At 37.8% G+C, this 25,478-nt stretch overlaps 2 protein-coding genes across 2 annotated transcripts in view; one reads left to right on the top strand and one right to left on the bottom strand.

The window, feature by feature from the left end:
• Nucleotides 1-4,794, top strand: part of LOC124611879 (putative serine protease K12H4.7) — a 118,379-nt gene extending 113,585 nt beyond the window's left edge. The window contains exon 9 of the mRNA XM_047140281.1: nucleotides 4,397-4,794. Within this exon, the coding sequence (XP_046996237.1) occupies nucleotides 4,397-4,506 (110 nt within the window). The 3' untranslated portion in view covers nucleotides 4,507-4,794. The remainder of the gene's footprint in view (nucleotides 1-4,396) is intronic.
• A 798-nt stretch (nucleotides 4,795-5,592) lies between these two features.
• The window catches only part of LOC124545382, a 184,938-nt gene continuing 165,052 nt past the window's right edge, over nucleotides 5,593-25,478 (bottom strand). The window contains exons 8-11 of the mRNA XM_047124295.1: nucleotides 24,471-24,653; nucleotides 22,366-22,695; nucleotides 12,862-12,943; nucleotides 5,593-7,796 (exon numbers count right to left, since the gene is read on the bottom strand). Of these exons, the coding sequence (XP_046980251.1) occupies nucleotides 7,469-7,796; nucleotides 12,862-12,943; nucleotides 22,366-22,695; nucleotides 24,471-24,653 (923 nt within the window). The 3' untranslated portion in view covers nucleotides 5,593-7,468. The remainder of the gene's footprint in view (nucleotides 7,797-12,861; nucleotides 12,944-22,365; nucleotides 22,696-24,470; nucleotides 24,654-25,478) is intronic.

Below are 25,478 nucleotides of genomic sequence, written 5' to 3' on the forward strand. Positions count from 1 at the left end.
AAAGAACTCCTTAATTCTTTCAATTGGGAAATTTTCCCTCATGCGCCCTACAGCCCCGATCTTGCACCAAGCAACTTCCACTTGTTTCCCCAAGATGAAGAACTGGCTGAAGTCTCAGGCAGCAGAATTTTGTGACAAAGGTCTTTCAAAGCTTGTCCATCACTATGATAAGTGCCTCAATGTGTTGGGTGCCTATGTGGAAAAGTAGTCTGCCAGTCGCTGTTTCAGATGTGTGTAATAAAATGTATTTCTTGTACTTAGTTTTTTTTAAAAAAAGTAAATGCCAAAATATTCCCTACTTTCTGAATAGCCCTCGTATCTCACAAGCAAGACTGACACTATTTACCATTTCAGCTAGTAACCCGCAACCATAGAGAATCTCTTTCAGTTCAAAGTGATGCACATCATTAGCACCAACATGATCCACCGCCAGTAGTTGGCTGCACTCTGTGCTCTTCTTAGCATTCAGAAACATGGAATGACTCTTCCCAGTATGCACACAGAGTGCACATTGGGTCCCTTTCCTTCCTTGGCAGCTGTATCGCTAACAGGCCCCCCATGACACACCTAACATTGGTGCTTACAAATACCAGTAATTCCACTGTCTGTGACTGCCCATATCTTGCAGGCTGAGAGGCTTCCCCTGAAACATAGTAAGTGACTGCATTGGCTCAGAATGTTTATTAGACGCAAATAGCATCTGAAACCTATCCATCAGATGAACCAGGCAGGCCCTTTGCTGCCCGCTACAGCTTGGAATGACCTCCCACACAACCACAGGTAAGGGGTCAGCCTCATTGTGGACAATACCTGAGGCAACCACAGTGGTGTACCACTCACGGGGCATGTGGGATGTGGTGAATGTCCTTTAGATCCCCACAGCCAACCCCCCACAGTGATGCCCATTGACAACAGCCTCAATCTGTGTGACGGAAGCCAGCATTGCCTGGACCTGTGAGCAAATGATCACCACCTCAGCTCAGATCTGAACTCAACAATCACAGTGACATATTAAAGACGGCAGAAGCTGCAACTCATCTGAAGGATCCTACAACTGTATAAGTGGCTTTCAATCCAAAACAAACACCTGTTGCAATGCAAGCTGCAGTGGTACTATGTACTACACAATTACTAAAACATGGAACTGTTTCTGATAAATACACAAAAATGCACATGTTATAGTGTCCACAATTTCTCACAGTATCAACTTTAGCCAGCAGACAACTGTGTTTCTCTTTTATAGCAAGGAAAGGTCCCTAGAATGGGATCAACTTTTTGAAGCTAAATTTATGGAGATGTAGGTTAAGATCCCAGGTATCACGCATTGCAGCCATTCACCCTGGTGGGCCCTCATGTGCAAGTAATTGACGAAAAGTATTTTGGAATTTTGCGTGATGGTCAATAATGCTAAAAAGAGTTGTGTTACATTAACTGGTTGTGTGGTGTAGTGGATAGGGTAATAGTTTCACATGTAGGGGGTTGTGGTTGTGGGTTCAAACCTCATCAGGTACATGGGACATACGATACGTACTTGATTATCATTACAGATGGTACTGAAGAGATACTTAAAGTGGATGTAGAACCAAAAATAACTCTATTCACACTTTATAGGAAGATACTCAGCATTGTCGCCAAAGTATGAACACCGTAGCATAGCTGGTGGCCACAAGTGTAAACAGATGAGAGCTGCAAATGGCCAGTAGTTGAGGAGCAGTGCAAGGGGAACTAGCCCCACAGTGATCTTGTAGTTCAGCCAGCCTGTGTTTTTGAGAAAACAGAACTGACGCATGGATTGTCTCCTGCTAACACGAGAATTGAATTTGAACCCCATAATAGACCAGTGTTAACCTTATCCTTCATTTCAAAATAAGAAAATAAAATAATGAATGGCACACAAAGAATAGCAAAGTGGACTGCATAAAACATTTTATAAGGGCTACTGGGCAGATGCTTGCTGAGATTGGCACCTTTGTAAGTATGGTTGTTGAGGCCCGACTCATACAGGTATCTTATGCAACAGTAGTTCAAAACACCATCCACCTAAAACTGACGCATTTTAGTGTCCACAATTTCTCATAGTGCAAACTTCAGCTAGCAGACAAATGTACGCATTTCTCTGTTATAACAAGGAGAGGTCCCAAGCAATGAGATTGATTTTTGAAACCAAATTTATGGAGATGTGGGTTAAGATCCCAGATATCCCACCCTGCAACCCATTACCCTGGTGGGCCCTCATTTCCAAGTAACTGACAAAAAAATATATTATAATTTTGCATGAGGCTCAATAATGTTAAAAAAAAAGTTGGATTACATTGATTGGTTGTGTGGTGTAGTGGATAGGATAATAGTTTCACACACAGGAGGTTGTGGTTATAGCTTTGAACCTAGTCAGGAGCAGTTAATTTGATTATTTTTAAATCTTTATCAAAATAACTTTAATGATTATTTTTATTCTATTGTTTGGTTTAAATGTATTTTTTTATTTCTACTCCTTTCTGACATCATTTTATTCACCTTATCAACTTTTTCATTTGTTATCTTTTTCTTTACATCATTCTTTTTCTGATTGAAATTTTTGTGAATATGAATTTAATCATATTTATCCATTATAATGTTCAGTTATTTGAAAATTCTGATTTATTGACTAAAAAACAACAGATGAAATAATATATTTATTTTGACTGTGCAATGGTGTAAAAAATGTATTTTTCATTACCAGATATCCAATTTTGCACATTAATCATCATACAAACATAACCTAAATACCTGTTGCATTATGGACAGAATAATGCAGATGAAGATTTAAGTAAAAGAAGGGTTTATAAGTAAAATGAAATTCAAGCAAAATAAGAAGTAGATAATAAATGCAGTATGTAGACATAAAAAACAGGGTGATAAAAGAAATTTAATCAAATTGAATACATAAAGTTAATTAAAAGCACAAGAACAAAGATTTCAAGTGGAAGAACTACAGTAGGAAGAAAAATGAGAGAAAATGAAGATGTTGGTACTATGATTAAAATTATGTGACAAAAAAAAATGGAAATAAAAATTACATTTTAATCAGTTACCTGAATAAAAATGATGATCAAAGTAACTTCAGTAAAGATAAAAAAAAAAAAAAAAAAGAACTTACTGCATGTGAAGCTATTATATTGAGCATTACACCACACAGCCACATTCTGTAGCACAAATTTTTTAATGCTATTGAGTGCAACACAAAATTATGAAATTTTTTTTTCATCAGTTACTCGGAAACGAGGGCCCACTAGGGTGAATTGGTGCAGTGTGTAATGCCTGAGATCTTAACCAATATAATTGTATAGATGGTTTTTAAAAAGTCAATCCCACCACTGCAGACATCTCCTTGTAAGATGTTAAGCCCTACGTTGACATATGTGCCATGTATCTTATGTAGACCATTCAACTGCCCATTTTTTGATGTGGCACAAGTGTGCAATTACCAACCACACTAGTATGTTGCGTGCACTCTTTATTTTGGGCACACATTCTTAACAGATTTTCTTTCCAAATTGTGCTTTGGTAGGTGTTGTGCAACACGAGTAACTGAAAATTGGTTACTGTTTCAATACCTGTATGCAGAAAATAAAGTTGTTTCAAACTATCTGCGGCAAAATAGTTCAGCTGGATACAGTTTGCTGTGGTACAACATTTATTGCTTAAATTCACTTTTTACATTTTGAGGCAGAATTTGCACATCTAAATTATTCAGGTTCCTACTTATTGCTTCCGTTATATACACGATATTGCCATGAAAAAACGTATCCAAACTTAAGTCATTATTTTAAAGTTTATATCTGCTTCTAGTTTTTTGGGGTGATCAAATTAATTTTAACAAGGATCATTTTTAATCTTCCTCCAGTAACATATTAAATAAACTTCAAAAAAGATAATGTAATTTTCATAGCCTTTTCTAAAGTGAGTAACCAGATGAGACTTTCGCTGCTAAAATTATTATCTGATCTTTAAGGAAGGTGAAATATTCATTTTGAGTGTTATTGGAGATTCTGTGTCAAGAAATTGAGGAGGAGGAGGTTAGTGAGAAAATGTCCAAAGACTGAGGAGACAGTGAAGAAAATGCTAGTCCAGTTAGGACACTTGTTAGTCATAGACTAGAGCTAATTCTCATTTTTGCTATGTCTCCAACCGTCTAGATCCTTTCTTTTCCTTTTTCCTCTTATTTCTTAAAAGAAGGAATGAATACTTTCTGAAAACTTCAAACTGTGCCAGCCTTATTTGTACAGTATGCGCATAATATTGCATATTACTTCAAAGTGTAGAAATTGCTTGTTTATCTACCTACCACATAAACAGTCTCTCTAGATTTACTATAATAGATTTTGCTGTCATTCTCATGTGCAAAATGTCATTGCAGGAACTGCACATTGTGCAAATATGTACCCCAGTGCCCCAAATGATCCTCCGCAGCTTATAGCAGCAAGGAAGAAGGTTGGAAATCTCATAGGCAAGTGGCTGCTGCAGTAGGATTGAATAACTGGTCGAAGAACATTTGGTAAATGGCTTCTGGCTGTACATAATTCTTGTGGAGCATCTGCAGTAAAAGTGAATGCTTAGACTATGGATGAAAAAAGCTTTTGTAATTATTTTGGCAAACTTTTTTTTTCTTTTTATTCTGGAGAATTAGACTGCATAGATTCTTGGTGCATGGCATTCATTGTCCATTGCCTGCATGCTCTCTGTTACTTGTCTGCAAAGACAGAGCTGTGATATTTTGATATTTGAAGTCAATAAATAATCTGCATGTTCTTTTAAGCCAAAGATAATTTCCTCAGATTCCATTAATGGAAAGAATGAAATAATATACTATGAATCACTGAAAAAAAAAAATGGTGTTTAACTACCAGATGCAGGTTGTGACAGTGATTTACGTATGTATATGGATTCATATTAAAGTAATAAGAAAAACTATAATTATTTAATTTTTTTGCTCCCTGCCCCCACCTGCCCAGGTCTCTCTCTCTCTCTCTCTCTCTCTCTCTCTCTCTCTCTCTCTCTCTCTCTCTCTCTCTCTCTCTCTCTCTCTCTCCCCCCCCCCCTCCCCCTGTGTGTGTGTGTGTGTGTGTGTGTGTGTGTGTGTGTGTGTGTGTGTGTGTGTGTGAGTGGGGTGGGGGGAAGTGTTGGCATACACTTGTGCTTCTAATAAGTACTCATTTATTTTAATATTTGACTATTTTATACATAATTCTATTTGAATTCATGAGAGATACAAATAATTTATAATAAAGTTTTGACAGTTAAGATGGTAAATACAACTACCAACAGGATTAAGTATTTTTGAAAGAACTATTTTCACTTAGTAATGCTTTATGGTCTGTATCATACCAGTGGATTATAATGTACAAGAAACAATTGAATACTGTACAATAAAGTAAAAAAAAAAATCTTTAAAATGATGCTTTGTGTTCATTTTGTTTGTTGGTGCTTAAAAAGGCAGACTTAAGTTTTGACCATAAAATAATTACGGTAAAAAGGTTTGTGGAAACCAAATTTTCAGAGATCATTAAAAATATTTGGTTCACAGCACATAAGAAAAGATTGTAGATGATCAAATGGTATGTACTAGTATATTTTGTGCTCATATTTAACCAGTCCTCATTTGAAGCTACATCAGTAACGTATTGATTGAAACCATAAAGTTACACAAAATGGAATGAACTACATGAATTGCACTGGATCATCTTATAAAGACCTGGTAGTATATTTCAGCATATAAACACTTTATACAGTATATTTATAGTATGGATCTTGTAACAAGCATTGATAAATCACAAGTGGTCAATCTTTTAACAGTATTGTCATACCAGCTTCTCTACAAACCATATTAGCCATAAAGCTGCATCCATAAAAACAACTCATGGGAAACAGTTATGAGTCTCGTCGGCCATTCCTTAATTTTTAGTCATGAACTAGTTGTAAACATTACAAGGAAAGGCCAAGGGAATCATTAATAGAAAAAGTTTTGTATCATTGTACTATAGGAAATTGATATCCGGTTGAGTTTACTTTTGGTTAATATGCACACAGATTTTGGATGGCACATTGTCATAGCTAACAGTAATAGCATTTGAGTTACATTTAACAATAATACTGTGGCGTATTCTTTCCTGTTGTGAAGTGTACTTAATTATGCATTGTCTGTGTGATGCCTAAATGACAGTAGAAAGTGGTTTCACAAGGGGGAGATGCTAATTAAGATAGCACTGTGATCCATAATAGTATTTTAAGAATAATACAAAATGTGTTTGTGGTACTAACTTAATGTTACCAAAAATGAGTCTGCACACAGTGTGTTAAATGCAGTCTGAAAGGAAATATGGTGTGTTATCAGTACTGCTACTTGTGTTCCCAAAATTATAAGGAACACAGTGTACACACATTTCCAGGTATATTCTATAAATTAACTCAGTTTCATAAGAAGACTATACTGACACAAGAAGAGTTCATCGTGATTGTCAAAATTATTTCTGTTGGTAAAAGTAATGTTACATTTTATATGCTGTTAGCTCTGGCACATAAATAAAGTTTTGGGTACAAATTCATTTTGCATGCAGAAATGGCAAAGACAAAAAACATATTCACTTAGAGGAGAAAGCTCAAGGCTTCATATTGTTACATAGTTTCTGCCTTGGTGTAGGATTTGTGTGATCAAGAACAAAACTTACAGCTGACATGTGTTCGTGAACGTATCACATTTTACAGATGAATTATAAAGCAGTACTATACAAGGTAACACAGTCTATTCAGAAGTAAATAACATTTGGATTAATCAACAAAAATAAAATACATTTCCTTCTACCTAGGTCTGGTAAACTTTAAGTCAGGAGTCCTCTGTTTATATACTACGTTTATATTCACTTTTTCACTTGTGCATCTTCACATAGATATAATAGACATCTAAAGGTATTCAGTGATCTTGATAATACTGTACAGTTTCACCAGCTAGCATGTGAGACTCAATATTGTTAAGTTTGACTTAACTTTGTTTATAGTACATAAATCGGTTTATTATAATAAAGCAGTTGTATAGAAGAGAGGACTTTACCAAACACTCCAAATAAATTAATTTTCTCTTGATTTGTGCATTAAGCTTTCTCAGACATAAAACTACCTGTTTGAAAAATATTACTGCGTAACAGTAAATACATGTAGATCAAAAGGTGGAAACCACTCCAGTGGATGTATTTACTTGGAACGTTGTCACTTCAGCTACTGCTGTATTCAGTTATGTGACTGGGACATAAGAGCAAGTAGCTGATACGAAGATGATTCTCCTCCAGTTCAGCAGAAATGTTTAAAGATGCTTATATCAGTGCATCCACACATTTGTAACAGAAGAAAATGGTAAATCTTCTATTGCAAAATATACTGATTGAGCATGGCAGCTAGGAGCTCCACTGAAGAGGCTCCCTGTGCCAGGATGATAGGCTCAGTACCGTGGCCTGTGGTGGTGGTGATGGTGGTGATGTCGTCTCTTCTCAGCAGCTGCAGCAGCTACGGCTGAAGGTTTTGGAGCCACATCAGTTACAACTAGTTCACTGCCATCACGTAGACCTTCCCGGTAACCAGTTGGCTCATCCAATGTTTCTTTGCGCCTCAGTGGATTGTGCCCAGCTGCTGTTTGATGCAGATTTTCCCACGCTTGGCGATAGTAACGATTGAGCCCACCACGACTCTCTGAGCCTGATGAGTCAAATGATGCTACTGTGTTGCAATCAGGTGAGGCTCTATGTCGATAATGTTTAGTACTGTGGCTCCTATGTAAATAAATAGTCACAGATAAGTATCTCATATATTATTGGTAATGGAGATATTTTTAAAAAATTACGTCAAAAATTCATATTTTACAAATCTTAAGTGCATGAAAGTCACAACTAGTGTTATTTGGAAAGCTTACGAGTAGGTAGTGTTCTAATTACACACCACCTGATTGAAGATGAAATAAATTTCAGTGTCTGATTGGGCCCAAAATTTGTTTTAGTATTTATAGACAAAACAGTTATAGCAGTTGATACTTATATCTTGTATTACTGTGGCCAAAATAGCTTTTTGTCTACTTTAAATATAAGTGGTTATTTTTAAGCACTCATTATGCAGAGGACTTGTTGACCAGCAGGGATTTGCAACAGTTCATGGTATGTCATACTGGGGGAAGTGTGGCAGTTGTTAAGGTGCTATACTCATAAATTATAATTAATTGAAACCCTCAGCTGCCAACAGGTGTTGATATACCTCAATGGGGACAGCTAAAAATGTGTGCCCTGACCAGGACTCAAGCCCAGGATCTCTTGCTTACATGGCAGACGCTCTATCCATCTGAGCCACCGAGGACACAGATGAATAGCACGACTGCAGGGACTTATCTCTTGCACGCTTCCCATGAGACCCACATCTGTTCTTTCGAGAGCAGTTACTACTAACTTCATATATAGTTAAAGGCTACTCAGCCATTGACCTTTGTCTATGTGAATGCGCACAGGTTGCCCGAACTCTTACAGGTATCGTCACCTTAGTGTGCATGAGTAATGAGTGGATGGGCAAATATCTATTAGGTGCATTATGTATGTAGATTGTGGACAGTTGGGAATGTGGGTCTCACGGGAAGCGTCCAAGGAATAAGTCCCTGCAGTCTCTTTATTCATCTGTGTCCTCGGTGGTTCAGATGGATAGAGCGTCTGCCATGTAAGCAGGAGATCCCAGGTTCGAGTCATTTTCAGCTGTCCCTATCAAGGTATATCAACAACACCTGTCAGTAGCTGAGGGTTTCAATTAATTATCATTTATTCTAGAGAAGCTGCATGGTCATCAGTGGTATCTGTTCTTTTGAGAGCAGTTACTATCTTCATATATACTATGCTCATAGTTGGAAGAAGTGTGGTTCAAGTCCTCATCCAGTCATGAAAATGTAGGTTTTCTATGGCTTCCATTTATTGCTTAACCCTTTCATGGATAAAATTCATTTTTTACAGATTTTGAAAATATTAAGGTGATAACGTTTTCTTTTCAGTCCCGTTATTATATTTTCACCACCAAAATATATTTTAAGTTCTCCATTTTTTCACAACATGAAGTGGGACACATATGTCCCATGAACCAACACGAGATACCTTTTCTGCTGACTGACTGATTTTGTAATTTTATTTTTTTAGCCATAAACTGGAGTTTGTGGAGAATAAAATAACTACAAATTATACATGCATGTAATCTTTTTATTTGTGTAGAGAGAGTGTAAAAAATATTCAATACATTTCAGTTTTCATGATACATGACCAATACTTACAAAACTTTACATTCCATGAAACTTGGAAATCATGGTGTGGCACAAAGTGGTACACCACAAGCAGTGCAAACAACTTTTGTTCTCAGAATGAGATTTTCACTCTGCAGCAGAGTGTGCGCTGATATGAAACTTCCTGGCAGATTAAAACTGTGTGCCAGACCGAGACTCGAACTCTAGACCTTTGCCTTTCGCGGGCAAGTGCTCTACCAACTGAGCTACCCAAGCACGACTCACGCCCCATCCCCACAGTTACGTCTGCCAGTATCTCGTCTCCTACCTTCCAAACTTTACAGAAGCTCTTCTGCGAACCTTGCAGAACTAGCACTCCTGCCTTTGCAGTGCAGTCCCGATTTTTTTCTCAGGTCCAGTACAGTCGTCCCTAGACGGCAGCACCGTGCAGAGCTGGGTAACATACATCTCGACACTCGAACTGGCACTCAAAGTTAGTGGGGCAAGGCAAATGCCAAGCTATGTCCTTTCAGAAGGGCACTTCCAAATCTCTTTTCCAGCCCTAGCCAACCCAAGAATGTACCCCATGTGAAAGGACCTCATTGTCAGTGGGATGTTGAAACTCTGTTGCCCTTTACTTATTTATTTATTGTTGTGTGTCATGTCAGAAAATATAATTACAAACACAGCTAAGTGGGAGGCACAGATGGCTTCAGCAAAGATGGAACACGCCATAAGCCTACTCTATAAAGTGGAAGAAGAAGAAGAGGAAGATTAAATGGGATTCAACAAAGCTACATCCATGCAGTGGAATATGTTTTATATTGAATACCATGTTTTATCTTCATATGTAGTTTCGACGTTGATTTTTATTTTCATTTTAGAAGACTGAAGTGTGTGTGTGTGTGAAAGGCATGACCAGAAAAAAAACCACAGTTGACATACAGCTAAGTGCAGACATTCACAACTTTTTTTAAGGTGTCCTGGAAAAGTTTCCTTATACCCAGCGTACTAGAGCAATAGGCCAGTGTTAGTTTTGCAGACAGTGTACTTCTGTAACATGAAAATAAAACCAGCAGTAATTCAGATATGATATGAGGTTTCTGGTAGAAGCGGTACTGAGGGGTAAATAGACCAATTTATTTTTCCTCTGTAATGTGAAATCTCTTTTCCTTGATAAGTTTCAAAGCTAATAAGTAAAGTTTTCAATGAGTGTTGTTTTTGTGTGTTACTGCCACTACAATTTCTAAAATAACTCAGGAATTTTGTTCATTAAATTGGACTTCAACTGATTTTATTTGTGGAATGTCTTACTTTCACAGTATAATATAAAAAATAATGGTAATATCTTTATGATGAAATCCACATGTTCTGTAATTCCATTCAGGAAAACAGAGTAGAAAGTGTCATCCCATAACTAAACACAAGCATTCAATTGTGAAGCATCCATAAAAGCAAAAGAATTAAGCTTGCCAAATTCTTGGGACCCTCATAGCTCATCCAAGACTGGAAAAAAATGTTCTCCACCCCCACACCAATCATAAGAAAATAAACCCTTTTTATTCCTTAGCGAAGTATGTTGGTGTTCTATATTATCCACTCATTAAAAGTGGATTGAGAATGTCTCTGGAAGCAAGAAACCATTTTTTTTAAAGAGAAGACACACTCTTTTACTGTGCTACATACAGAAAAGGGTTCAGACCTTAGTACTATCTGTCTATGCTTTCAGCAACATACTACAAGTTTATCCAAACTTTAACAACTGCTAGTCGTGAATTCTTTTGTGATATTTCTACACTGTCCTCCTTGTAACCCCACTGCTTCTCCCTTATATATCCTCCCCCCTCCTCACCCCACCCACCCCACCCCCTGACCACCCCAGCACAGTGCACCAAACTATAACTTCCGTCATTCCAGGACAGGCACTCATAATGGCTGTCCTTGTGATATGTGAGTAGTAAGTGGTTCCAAGCAATCTAAGCACTAACTTTTGAATCTGAACATTTGGGTTTCCGAAAATAAAGTGGGAAAGCGAACTTTTTTTAGTATATACGGCCACAATAAAAAGGCCTACACCAATGAAAAGTGGCACATGAAATGTGCAATATAAAGGGTAAGTGCAGACAGGCAGAATAGCTGAAAAAAGTGCTTGTACTGTACCTCACTTAACAGGCACAAGAAGTTGCTAGCTGCTGCACTTATATTGGGTTTGAGAAATAGCCAGCACGGTTGCGATAGCCACGAGAGAATTCACGTCGTCCCACCTGCTGATCGGGAAAAGGCAGAGCGAGGAGTGTGTACCATCTAGACGGCATAGTTCGTGCAGGAGGGAGAGTATTTTTCTTGCCACTAGAACAATAATAAGGGCCTAAGGTTAGTTGGTAGGTGATGGTAATAAGACAGGCAGGGAGACACTGGATTTTGAAAATCCTAGAAAAATTAATATTCTTATATTTAATATTTAACAAAATGAAATTGAAATTAGAATGAAGTAAAAGAAATGATGGATTGGATTGTAGTCATGATCATGCTTATGGCTATGATGAGATGCGGAAAACAAAACGTTCGTAAATGGATACAGAAATTCTGCCACTGTTTTAACAAAACTGATTAAAACAAAGAAAATAGGCAAAATAGAAACTGGGTGCCTTTATTGCCCTTATAATAGGAAAATAACTCCTTTCTGTGAAACCAATGCAATAGACAAAAGAGTGTACAGAAACTATAACATTTCTGTCTTGGCATGGAGTAAAATGGGGAACATAGAAAAATACTAGAATTTTTGAGAGGGGGAGCAAGAGAAGAATGTGGGAGACCAGAAATGAAGCAAATAATGTAGTAAGCAAACAAAATATTTTTGTTGCTGGCTCGGACCTAGTGTTGAGATGTATCATTTCACATTATCTTGTTAAAAGCAAGCTGACCTACTTGCCCATTCCATTCCAAGTGCCCAGTTTCTTTTGTGTCAATATGCATTATGCAAAAGACAGAATACAAAAACAAACCAATCAAAGCTTATGAAAGCAAGTTGTAATGAAGAAAGCCTTAAAACTGATTGACAGTCAAATACATTGGAAAATAGAAGTAATAGTAATTAATGTAAGGTTATGTGGTCAGATTCCTTTATAGTTTACAAGATGTGATTTACTGCACCAAGCTTTATCATAATTTTGTTTATAAAGAATGTAAAGAAAAATGGTATGTATTAGTACTACAGAAGATGGCAGAATCTCATAAGTTAAATTTAAAAGTGAAGTGATTTGATAAAAAGTATGCTTAGATTGTAGTTTAGTGGAGATAATTCACGAGAGGACATAAGTAATAAGAAAGACAGTATGAGTCCATAGTTTAAGACATTAAGATACTAAAGCCCCAACCAAGATAATTTATAAATACAGCCATATCAACAGCAACAAAGAGTTAATTTTGATTAAAGAAATGTTGAATATAATGCTAGAGTAATGCAATTATTACTTATTTTAAATGGAAGAAAATCTGAAAAAAATTATGTTGGAAAATTAGGATGTGGTATAGAAAACATGAAAGATTTTCAAGCACACAAAATAGCTGTAATTCAAAAGAAAATACCATACCTTCTTACAAGGATGACTATGGTAGTAACAACTGCTGCTAAAAATACAAAACCACCAAATACACCAAGGGCTATTATGGCACCTGTAAAATAAAAACATAATTAAAAGTTTGTGTTATCTACAATTTCTCTCTCTCTCTCTCTCTCTCTCTCTCTCTCTCTCTCTCTCTATGTCTGTCTCCCTCCGTGTGTGTGTGTGTGTGTGTGTGTGTGTGTGTGTGTGTGTGTGTGTAAGGGGGGGTGGGGGTGGAGGGAGGTATTTTAAATTAAAAAATACATTGTTTGTTTGGCAAGTCAAGCAAGTACACGTGTTTGTAGTTGTTTTACATGTCAGTATAGGTATCTGATATAATTAACTGTAGTTACTTCTCTCTGTTAATGTACACTTGATTGCTCCGAATAAGTAAAGGTTCTTTTTTGTAATGCCATACAGAAAATCAATCAAAAAATTACTCTGTGCATACTTACTAATTGATGGAATCAGAACAGTCAAGAATAGAGCAAATAGACAAATGGGGAGGAAGGGGACTATGTGTTGAATCTGTTACTTTCATACTTACTCAGAGGAGAAACCAAAAGAACAGGGAATCAAGTAAAGAGTTATAAATTGTTGACAGCCAGGAAAGATATGCAAGACAACAAAGTAATAAAAAACATTGGCGCTCAATATTTAAGATTCAAATTACAGATCTCTAACTACACAAAAATTCAGAATTGAAATACATGTAACAGAGTGAGGGCTTGAACAGTGAAAAATATAAGAAATAAAAGGAAAGTATGAAAGAGTGTTGAAAGAGAACTGAACAGATAAAAGGATTAATACTTCAAAATTTGAAATATGGTTTGCTTAGTGCATTATTTCTGAAACTATTCAGGTCCACATAGTATGTGCAAAAACAGTGCTGCCTTTTCATGGTTAACATAATCTTAGTTTCAAAAGTTTGCTGATGGCTGCAGCCTTACATTGTAATTAATAATAATAATAATAATAATAATAATACATGAAGGATTTTGTCATTTCTTAAATGTTTATGCCACAAAATTGCAGATAATAAACGTTCATGCATTTACATGCAGTCGAAGATACAGGACAATTCTAGTATTACAGTGCATTATAAAATAAAATAAAAAGTATTCCATATTTTGAGAGGTGGTAGTATGGATGAAAACATGAAAAAATATCCAGTAAAATTTATACCTTAGAGCTTGTTCACCTACACTACTGAGAAAAACATCTTTTCTACTGAACAAGTGCTTGTAGTTCTTAAGATGCGCATTTTAGAGCCAGTGTTTACAGGTAATTGTTTTCAAGTTTTGATCCGTACTACCATCCATCTAAATATGGAATAGGTAAAAAAAGTTGTCACACTACTGAAGTGACAAAATCATTTTATCCTTTATTTAAAACTGGAACTTTTACCAGTCCCCTCCCTATGCATTTATTTTTATACAGCATTCCAGAATTATTCATTGAAATTCATTTTGATCATTTGCATAACACAAAGAATAAAGATAATTTTCTGCTTCCTGTTCAACTAACAGACTTCCCAATGTACACAAATCAAAATCTTCACTAGGCTAAAGATGAGCATGAAGTTAAGACTACTGAAAAAGAAGCTGCATGACCTTGCTACAGAAATGTTTCTACTCACTGGAACAGTTCAAGAAGGATGGTCTGATTATTTAACCAAGAAATCATTGATAATTAGCATTAACCCTTTTAGTGCCAAATACGATCTGATCGTGATCCAGATTTTCGGCGAAAAATGGCAGTAACGATCTGATCGTGATGCCTTTCTCATTCATTTTTTCCGCGCTTGAAGGCAAAGTTGTTAGTATTTCCTAGCGAATGAGAAAGGCATCACGATCAGATCGTTACTGGCATTTTTCGCCGAAAATCTGGATAACGATCAGATCGTATTTGGCACTAAAAGGGTTAATATGTAAAACTGACTTTATACTCATGAAAGAATATTGACTTTAGACTGCTGTTCACCTTGTTGTTTATAAATTTTATGCAAGTGAATTGTATTCCTATTCTTGATGTGTCTCCTTTTCCCTAATTTGATGGTTAATAAGTTATGTTACTGATGAATAAATCACTGTTCACTACATATGGTCTTCTATTATTGTTGTGGATACTTCCGAATTATGCGAAAAGCCAGACCATAGTACTCAAACCAGGATTCATATCTTTTGGATGAAGTGCTCTGAATCTGGATGGAGGCATGGAAATTTGAATCTTACTCCTCTCAAATACAGTGCATAATAATTATGTATAGTATTATTTGCTAAAGTGCTATAGTTTAACTGTGAAAAATTCAAGTACAAGTGTGCATTTGTTTGTTAATTAAAACTTTGCAGAACTATTACAGAAGACTTACAATCCTCCATATTCATGTGTGTGAAGTTTACATTCTATATTGCCTGGTGATGCTACAATACATTCCTTAAGAAACCTTATAACATCTGTGTAATTATTGCAAATAAAACTAGTGCGTGATTTCACAATGTATGTGTGCTGGGACAAAATCTGTAGACTTTTTTCTTCTCAACAATCAAATCAAACAAAAAAAGCTGACTGGAAAAAAAATGAGGGTAGCCCTTCAATTTTTGTAAATGACCACCATATGGAGCCCTTGAGATATCCTATTGCTATTGTTTTAAAATTTGTCATCTGTTATTGTTAAAAAAAATTGCAGATCATAAATTGGACAAATAGTTAATTTACAGTGAGTTTTCAAATAAGTAGTGTTGTGAAAAAAATGGAAATTTCATGTGAATGTTCTTGTTGAATATTCTATTAAAATTTTTTTTTGAGGCCCAACTCAGAATGCTTTGAATTGGTGTGGTAAAGTTTTGATAATCAGTCATATTCAGAAAAGACTGTTTGCAATTTGTTTGCAGAATTTTTTGCAATTGTGTTACTGTCAGCAATGAAGTCCCTGAAGGTCAGCCAAATTCAGCGTTGTGCGCAACATTATTAAAGATGAACGACATATGACTTACAGTGAGATAGAGGCTCTGGAAAATTGAAGACTGAAGTACATTCAATTTGGCATGAATTTTAGCTGTCAAAAGTAACAGTTCCTGAGGGATTGCACGCAGTTTGACTGAAGCTCAAAAACAGACTTGTCTCAATTGGTGCAAAAAAATGCTCAAAAAATTTGATTGAGTACTTGTGATGTCTGTATAAACATCGTAGCAGGAGACTAAATTTGCGTGTAGTTGTACGAGGTGGAAACCAAGCGGCAGTCAACTATGTGGCGTATTCCAAAATAATCCGAAACCAACCAAGGTTACATTGGACATGTTGCGACATTGGTATAGACTATAAACCCATGCTTGAAACATGTCCTTACCACAAATTATCAAAGAACAGGTAATGCTGAATGGTATATAATAATTTGTTCGCCACAAGTAATTGGGGAAATAGGGAAGAAAACCAAAAAGATCGTATCTATCTTTCATAATACCGATGCCAACTGCTGCACAGCAAGCAATTGATTATCAGATGTGAAAAAGCTTGAAGTTTTGTCCCAGTGTCCGTATTCATGTGATTTATCTCCAAATGATTTATTTTTGTTGCTTTATGTGGAACAAAAAATGCATGGACTTTTCCATCACCTGAAGAGGCTGTTGAGTCGTTCCAAAACCATGTTTAGAGGTAGAGCACAAAATATGTTTCCAGAATTTGCCTCTCCCCCTTCCCCTGCCCCTCCCTCCATGGTATCGGGGCTAGAATAGACCCATGGTTATTCCTTTCCTGTCATAAGATGCAGAAGGAGTTTTGTATTTAGTGATGCCTTTACATCGAGGACTTGGCTATTATCAGGATACCCGTCAGTTTTAGCTCCTTTCACAATCTTTCCCTCAGTCTTTTAGGCTTCATTACTTCCACTAATCTTTTAGAGTTTGCCCTGCTCCTTTCTAAATTTCCCAGAAGTGTGGGTCATTTGAGGAAGGGCACCTTACATGGTGGAGAATCTATTCAGCATGCACTGTAATGTTTTGCACCCACTGTTAGAGTGGATTTATGTTTACACCCAGAATCCAGCATGGCAGCCAGTCACCCATGGGGAGGTCATTGTGTACCATCATGATTGTAGCTACCTGACAACATAGGGATCACACTGATGATGCCTGAGCTGTAACCATCTCAAGTATGATGAGGAGTAGGCGCCTGTATAATCCAGACCATCAGGAGTCTGGGCAACAGATACTATGACAGGTAGTCTGTGCTGTGCCAGGTTAGCACCCATAAGGAGAGCCTCCTGTCAGAGTGAGTGGCATCAGCATGGGTGATCAGGAATGAATTAGATCAAACTCACCCATACTGGTGGCCATGCCAACATGGCTGCCTGGGAGGTTAACAGTTCGCCTAGTTCTTGGTAAGCACCAGATCTGATGGAGAACTTTTTCCATGCCAAAGCCACTGTTTTTTGTTGAGAGAAGATATGGATCTTTTTTGGTCAAAATGTTGGATGCTAACTAATCACAGGCACTTGAAGCCTGTGAAAAGCTTGGGGGTATAACAGTTACCGTCTCTCCTCATAGTGAACTCAAAAGGATTCGAGGTGTCATCTTCCATTGGGACCTAATGCTACAAACAGATGGAAAAACTACATCCTAACCACAATTTACTGGTTATGAACTGTAGATTAAAATTGAAAAAACTGCAAAAAATTAGGAATTTAAGGGGATGAGACCTGGATAAACTGAAAGAACCAGAAGTTGTGGAGAATTTTAGAGGGAGCATTAGGGAACGATTGACAAGAACAGGTGAAAGGAATACAGCAGAAGAAGAATGGGTAATGTGAGAGATGAAATAGTGAAGGCAGCAGAGGATCATGTAGGTAAAAAGAAGAGTGCTAGTAGAAATGCTTGGGTAACACAAGAGATATTGAATTTAATTGATGAAAGGAGAAAATTTAAAAATGCAGTAAATGAAGCAGGTGAAAGGGAACACGAACATGTACATAATGAGATTTACAGGTGTAAAATAGCTAAGCAGAAATGACTAGAGGACAAATGTAAGGATGTAGAAGCATATATCACTAGGGGTAAGATAGATGCTGCTTACAGGAAAATTAAAGAGGCCTTTGGAGAAAAGAGAACCATCTGTATGAATATCAAGAGATCATATGTAAAACCAATCCAAAGCAAAGAAGGGAAAGCAGAAAGGAGGAAGGATGCATAGAGGGTCTATATAATGGAGATGTACTTTAGGGCAATATTATGGAAATGGAAGAGGATCTAGATGAAGATGCGATGGGCAGTTTGATGCTGCATGAAGAATTTGACAGAGTACTGAAAGACCTAAGTCAAATCTATACCCCAGTAGCAGACAACATTCTGGCATAACTACTGATAGCCTTGGAAAATCCATCCATGACAAAACTCTTCCATCTTGTGTGCAAGATATATGAGACAGGTGAAATACCATCAGACTTCAAGGAGAATTTAATAATTCCAATTCCAAAGAAACAGGTGCTGACAGGTGTGAAAATTACTGAACTATCAGTTTAATAAGCCATGGCTGCAAAATACTAACACTAACTCTTTAAAGAAGAATGCAAAAACTGATAGAAGCCGACCTCAGGAAAGATCAGTTTGGATTCTGGAGAAATGTAGGTACACACGAGGCAATACTGAAAATATGAATTCTCATAGAAGATAGGTTAAGGAAAGGCAAACCTACATTTATAGCTTCTGTAGACTTAGAGAAGGCTTTTGACAATGCTGATCAAAATACTCTGTTTCAAATTCTAAAGGTGGCAGGGGTAAAATACGGAAGTGAAAAACTGTTTACAGTTTGTACAGAAACCAGATGGCAGTTATAAGAGTCGAGGGACATGATAGGGAAGCAGCGGTTGGGAAGGGAGTGAGACAGGGTTGTAGCCTGTCCCCAATGTTATTCAATCTGTATATTGAGCAAGCAGTAAAGGAAACAAAAGAAAAATTGGGAGTAGGAATAAAAGTCCAGGGAGAAGAAATAAAAACTTTGAGGTTTGATGTTTGGCAATGACGCTGTCATTATGTCAGAGACAGCAAAGGACTTGGAAGAGCAGTTGAACAGAATGGACAGTGTCTTGAAAGGAGGATATAAGATGAACATCAACAAAAGCAAAATGAGGATAATGGAATATAGTCGAATTAAATCAGATGATGCTGAGGGAATTAGATTAGGAAATGAGACTCTTCCAAGTAATATGTGAGCAGCAAAATAATTGATGATGGTCACAGTAGAGAGGATATAAAATGTAGACTGGAAATGGCAAGAAAAGCGTTTCTGAAAAAGATAAATTTGTTAATATTGCATATAGATTTTAGTGTCAGTAAGTTTTTTCTGAACGTATTTGTATGAATGTAGCCATGTATAGAAGTGAAACATGAATGATAAACAGTTTAGACAAGAAGAGAATAGAAGCTTTTGAAATATGTGCTACAGAAGAATGCTGAAGATTGGGTGCGTAGATCACTAGAATTGGGGAGAAGAGAAATTTGTGGCACAACCTGACAAGAAGAAGAGATCAGTTGTCAGGATACATTCTGAGGCATCAAGGGACACTAATTTAGTGCTGACTGAAAGTGGGTTGGAGAAGCTGTGGCTGTTCATGTGTGCCAGTCAGTTCATATAACAGTATATAATATCTATCTACTCCCAGACAAATCTATACCATATCACGAGTCATTAGAGCTAGTTGAACAGTTGCCTCCACCCTTTCTCCTACTGGTGGACTTCAATACCCACTATCTTCTGTGAGACTGTCAATCCACTTCGAGCAGGGACCAAGTAACAGAGCAGCTAATTTCAAAACTGGAAGCCCACCTCCTTCATACTAGAGCTGCAACACATTCCAGTATGACCTGAGAAACATACTCAGTCATAGATATTATAGTGTGCATCCTGAGCTTCTCACCCTTAACCCAGTGGTTCATCCACACCGACCTCTATGTGACCACTTTCATATTTCCTATCACTCTCTTTCTCGACCCACTGACCAATGGAACATGAACCACACTGGTCACTTTGGAAAGCCAACTGTCAAGCTTTTGCCTCCAAACCAAATTTTGAAAGCAGTCAAGGGAAGGATACCGAAGGAGTGCACAAGTGCACATGATTATAAATGCTGAGGAAGCAACGATACCAAATTCTTCAGGCTATTCCTGACATATTCTGGTGCCATATGGTCTGTAGGATAGCTGCAGCTACCAAAGAGCATCAGAGGGCATTTCAAAGAGACAAGTGGGATCTCTCTATGAAACATTTAATGGCATTCAAGAGACTTTGAGGAAAGGCTTGGCTTTTAACCAAAAAATCAGGAGTTTTGGGGAACACCCCACACCCCATTCCTCTCAAGTGCAGATTAAACTACACCACATTTGCAGCCAACCACTGTCCACTGTAGTTCCTGGCATCTCCCTTGAGGGTGGCATCTGTATTGATCCTGTGGCCATGTTTCTTGGCACATTTCACCAAAGTGTCCATTTGCAGTAACTACCATCCTCATTTCCTGACATGGAAATGCCTACTGGTGGGAAAAACCTTATCCTTCCATGCATAAGGCTTTGAACTGTACAATGTTCCATTTGGTGAACAGAAGATCATTATAAAGAGTATTTCAAACAATGGAAAATCCAGGATGGAATGTAACAATACCAGAGAAGGAAAGTTGCTACTCACCATATAGCGGAGGTGCTGAGTCGCGATAGGCACAACAAAAAGATTCACACAGTTATAGCTTTCGGCCATTAAGACCTTTGTCAGCAGTACACACACACACACACACACACACACACACACACACACACACACACACACACACACACACACGCGCAACTGCAACCGCAAGCGCAACTTCCACACACGTCTGCAGTCTCAGAGAACTGAAACAACAGTGCAAGCAGCAGCACCAGTGCATGATGGGAGTGTCAACTGGGTGTGGGTAAGGAGGAGGCTGGGGCAGGGAAGGGGAGGGATAGTATGGTGGGAGTGGCAGACAGTGAAGTGTTACAGTTTAGATGGAGGGCAGGGGAGAAGGTGTGGAGGGGGGAGGGCATAAGTAGCAGAAAAGAGAGAAATAAAAAGAAATTAAAAGACTGGGTGTGGCAATGAAACGGTGGCTGTGTAGTGCTGGAATGGGAACAGGGAGGGGGCTGTATGGGTGAGGACAGTGACTGACAAAGGTTGAGGACAAGGGGGGTTTTGGGAACATAGGATGTATTGCAGGGAAAGTTCCCACCTGCGCAATTCAGAAAAGCTGGTGCTGGTGGGAAGGATCCATATGGCACAGGCTATGAAGCAGTCATTGAGATGAGGGAGATCACGTTCGGCAGCGTGTTCAGCAAGAGGGTGGGTGGTCCACTTGTTTTTTGGTCACAGTTTGTCGGTGGCTGTTCATGTGGACAGACAGCTTGTTGATTGTCATGCCTACATAGAATGCAGACAGCGGTTGCAGCTTAGCTTGTAAATCACATGACTGGTTTCACAGGTAGCCCTGCCTTTGATGGGATAGGTGATGTTAGTGACCGTACTGGAGTAGGTGGTGATATGAGGATGTATGGGACAGGTTTTGCATCTAGGTCTATTACAGGGGTATGAGCCATGAGGTAAGGGATTGGGAGCAGGGGTTGTGTAATAATGGACAAGTATATGGTGTAGGTCCTGTTCCCATTCCAGCACTACATCGCCGCCATTTCACCGCCACACCCAGTCTTTTAATTTCTTTTTATTTCTCTCCTTTCTGTTACTTATCCCCTCCCCCCTCCGAACCTTCTCTCCTGCCCTCTATCTAAAATGCAACACTTCACTGTCTGCCACTCCTGCCATACTATCCCTCCCGCTCTCCACCCCAGCCTCCTCCTTACCCACACCCAGTCACCACTTCCATCATGCACTGGTGTTCCTGCTTGCAGTGTTGTTTCAGTTCTCTGAGACTACAGACGTATGTGGAAGTGCTGTTTGAATGAGTGTATGTGTGCGTGTGTGTATGTTTGTCTACTGCTGACAAAGGCCTTAGTGGCCGAAAGCTGTAATTGTGTGAATCTTTTTGTTGTGCCTATCGCAACTCAGCATCTCTGCTTTATGGTGAGTAGCAACTTTCCTTCTCTGGTATTGTTATAAAGAGTATTTGTTAGATAAAAATTGAATCTTATATGTAGTTAATGAATACTTGTACTGGGATTACAAATACTTCATACTGGGATTACAAACATCACAAAAACTTGTGTTGTGTGGGAAGTGGTTTCATAAATTTGAAAATATAGTAATAGTCGTTTGTGTTCAGTGGATATTTTTCCATCTTTGTGAAATAAATGTATTAATGAAATTGCACCTTGTTTAAGTGTTGAACAACATTCTTGTTTAGTTAATTTTGATTTTTGTGAACTTTTTCAGAAAACCTGTTTGCTTCATTAACAAATGGCTCATATATTTCTCATATATGTTTTGTGATAGATCTCAACATGGCCATACACCATAACAAACTTACAGCATACTTACCAAGGTTAAGTCTGGCTCCCACTGTTTCACGTTTCTCCTCAATTACAGAGTGGGCAATGTCAGCATCTGGCAAGCTGCTCTTGATATTTACACTGTCTGGAACTTCATTGTCCTGTGGGCGTGAAGCATCAGGCTGAGGAGTGTTGGCCAAGTTAACCTCATAGCCACTAGTAGATATAGCAGCTGCTGTTGTTCTGCTTACAGGACTGATAACAGTTGGTCCATAAATAGTTGGACGAGCCGTTGGAGCAACATTTGCTGGATTTCTTGTCCTTGCTGGTGGTTTCGTTGCTCTTGTTGGAGGTACTGCATTTGTGGGCTTCACTTCTTCTGTAGTGTGATACATGTCAGAAAAGAAGCCTTCTAAACATCATTAATGCAGTTCCCCTTAATACATCTAAATCTATGTTTAATAATATATTTAAATAAAAATAAATTAAATCTTTCAACTAAGCAACCTATGGAGGTTGCAACAAACAAATAATTTAGATTTTCCAGCCTGTTATGCTGCTGTCATCTGTATTTACTTGATGAACCCAACATTTTGTGTCTATCTGTGCAGGACAGTTTCATGGGAGGTAGACACACTCTCCCCTTCCTAAAGATGTCTTCCTCAGGTGGAAATGAAAATTTGGGCTTACCAAGGAAACCCATTTGAGCAGCAGCCAGAATGTCTTAATCATTGTAATATGTTATTACTGAGTATGCTACAGGAAATAACACCAGTTCTCCAAGGTATTACATGATCAGTAAGTGTTTTCTTGAGCACTAATGTGGGGAGGGATGGAGGTAGCACTTGTGAGAAGTGAATGAAGCAATTTCCTCTCCAAGGAATTATAAATTAGTACCCCCAATGGAACAGGAACTGCTTCATTAATTTTTCTAGCACTAACACCCCAAACATAGATTAGTAAAATCACACACAACATTTGACAAGTGGTAAAATAATGCTGCTGCATGTAGCATTGTTTAATCTCTAAGACTGGCAGTGGCTGAACACAAAATTATAGCAGCCTGAAGTCTTCAGATTGTCACCAATCAACTAGGAAGATGATTAACAGCAAAAAAAAAAAAAAAAAAAAAAAACACATTTGTCTTGGTTTTTCATTTACACCTAGTAATTCCTTTTCAGTTAGCTCTCACCTTGACATATTAATTGCCAACAGCTGGTTACTAGCAGTATTGTGGAATTCTTGGTATATCTGTGTATTTTTTCTTCAAAACCCTCTTCTGCACCTTGTGCCTCTCTTGACCCATATTTTGAAACAAATTTCCTGCTCTCCAATACCTGTATGTTTTACTCTTTCTTTGCTGTGTTTCTAATCTTTTGCTTTACTCATAAGTTATAAATTTTTAACACTCATGGGGAGTAGGGATTCGAAAATGGTTATTAATTAACATGTCTGTCAACAATTCCACACTCATTTCAAAGTTTCATTCAAGTTTTCCCCATAGTTTCATCAAGACTCAAGTACAGACAGACAGGTGCCTGACTCAACTTTATTTTATTACTTACTGACCAAAATGCAGTCTCATTATTAGATTGTGTGTTTTTGGATAGCTAGTAGAGTTAACAATTCCATTTTGATGCAGAACACTTAAATTGTCACTATTTTGCTAAGTGGTGTGAGTGGTCACCTCGAAATTTGCTGCCTGGGGTACATCCAGCCATTGAATTAATGTAAATCCATCTACACCTTTACTCTTCAAATTACTGTGAATGGTAGAAGATACTTTCCGTGGTACTACACACTGGAGTTTCATTGTGTTCACTATGTGCATGGAGCACAAAGAGGCCTCAGCAGGTGACATAGTGTAATCTTATCTTTGCAATACATAGGGATTTTTAGTGTGTTCATAGATACCTCATTGATTGACCAGTCACTGAAATATTGTGCACAAAAGTGGAATTGTCAGTGTGATGTGATACCCAAAGCTCACCAGCAGTCATGGCAGGGATATTTCGGATATAACTTAAATGATTTTGTTCATGTTTGTCTCATATTAGTAGCTGTCTGACATTTTTATAAATTGACATGTGTAAAAGTGTGGTCTTTTCTCATCCTGATCAGTTTAATAAGATTTATTACATAATCAGACTTTACCTTTGCATACTGGAGGTGGCTGATCATATAGGCCATTGGACATGCATTGAATCTGCTTGGGTCCAACAAGTTTAAAATGTTGTGACATGCAGCGATATTCTACCACTGTCCCTACAATGGTAGCATTGTTACTGAGAGAGTAGTGTCCATTTTCTATTGAAGGTGGTTCTTCACACTCAATAGCTGTCAAAAAAAAAAAAAACAGCTCATTAATGATATTTCTTTATTTTGTTACACATCGTGAGTAACTTACACAATAACTTACAATGCAGCCATATGTGATAGCGCTGCTTTCTAAATACAGGTACCATATATTCTTTCTCTTAGTTTATCTATTTATATTGCTTCCGCTAATAACAGCACACATTAGAGGACTCACAAAGACTTAAAGGAGAAAACAGCAGACAAGTTCCAGTAAATCTTAGTGGAAACAAATGGCAGATGTACATGTTCCTAAGTCATAATCTTACACTTCTTGTCAATAAGCAACATGTCAGGATATCCGCCAGAAATGAAATGTTAGTGAAGTTATCAAATATTCTCCTAAAGAACAGTAATTCTTGAAAAACTTTCATTATTAAAGAAGTCTTGCTGTGAAGAAAACAATTTTCCATGATTTCCCTAAACAGCTTCATGCAAATGCCAGGTTGGTTCCTTTGAAAGGGCACATCCGATTTTCTTCCCCATCCTTCCCTGATCTGAAGGCACAGATGACCCTGCTGTTTGGTCCCCTCCCCCAAACCAACCAATCTTTGTTGGCTGTTTGTCAATAGATCATTTCCTTCGTGGTAATTCATAATGTTCGAACATAGTATATGTTCAAAAATCGTACTACAAATCAACATTAGTGTTATGGGTCTGTAATTCAGTGGATAGTCCTGTTTCCTTTCTTCAGCATTAGTGTTACTTGTGCAACTTTCCAATCTGGTTTGGATCTTTCTACGAGTGAGTGGTTGTATATGATTGCTAAAGTTGGATCTACTGCATCAGCATACTCTGAGAGGAACC

Source organism: Schistocerca americana, chromosome 1 (assembly GCF_021461395.2).
Source record: "Schistocerca americana isolate TAMUIC-IGC-003095 chromosome 1, iqSchAmer2.1, whole genome shotgun sequence".
In the NCBI taxonomy this organism is placed as follows: domain Eukaryota; kingdom Metazoa; phylum Arthropoda; class Insecta; order Orthoptera; family Acrididae; genus Schistocerca; species Schistocerca americana.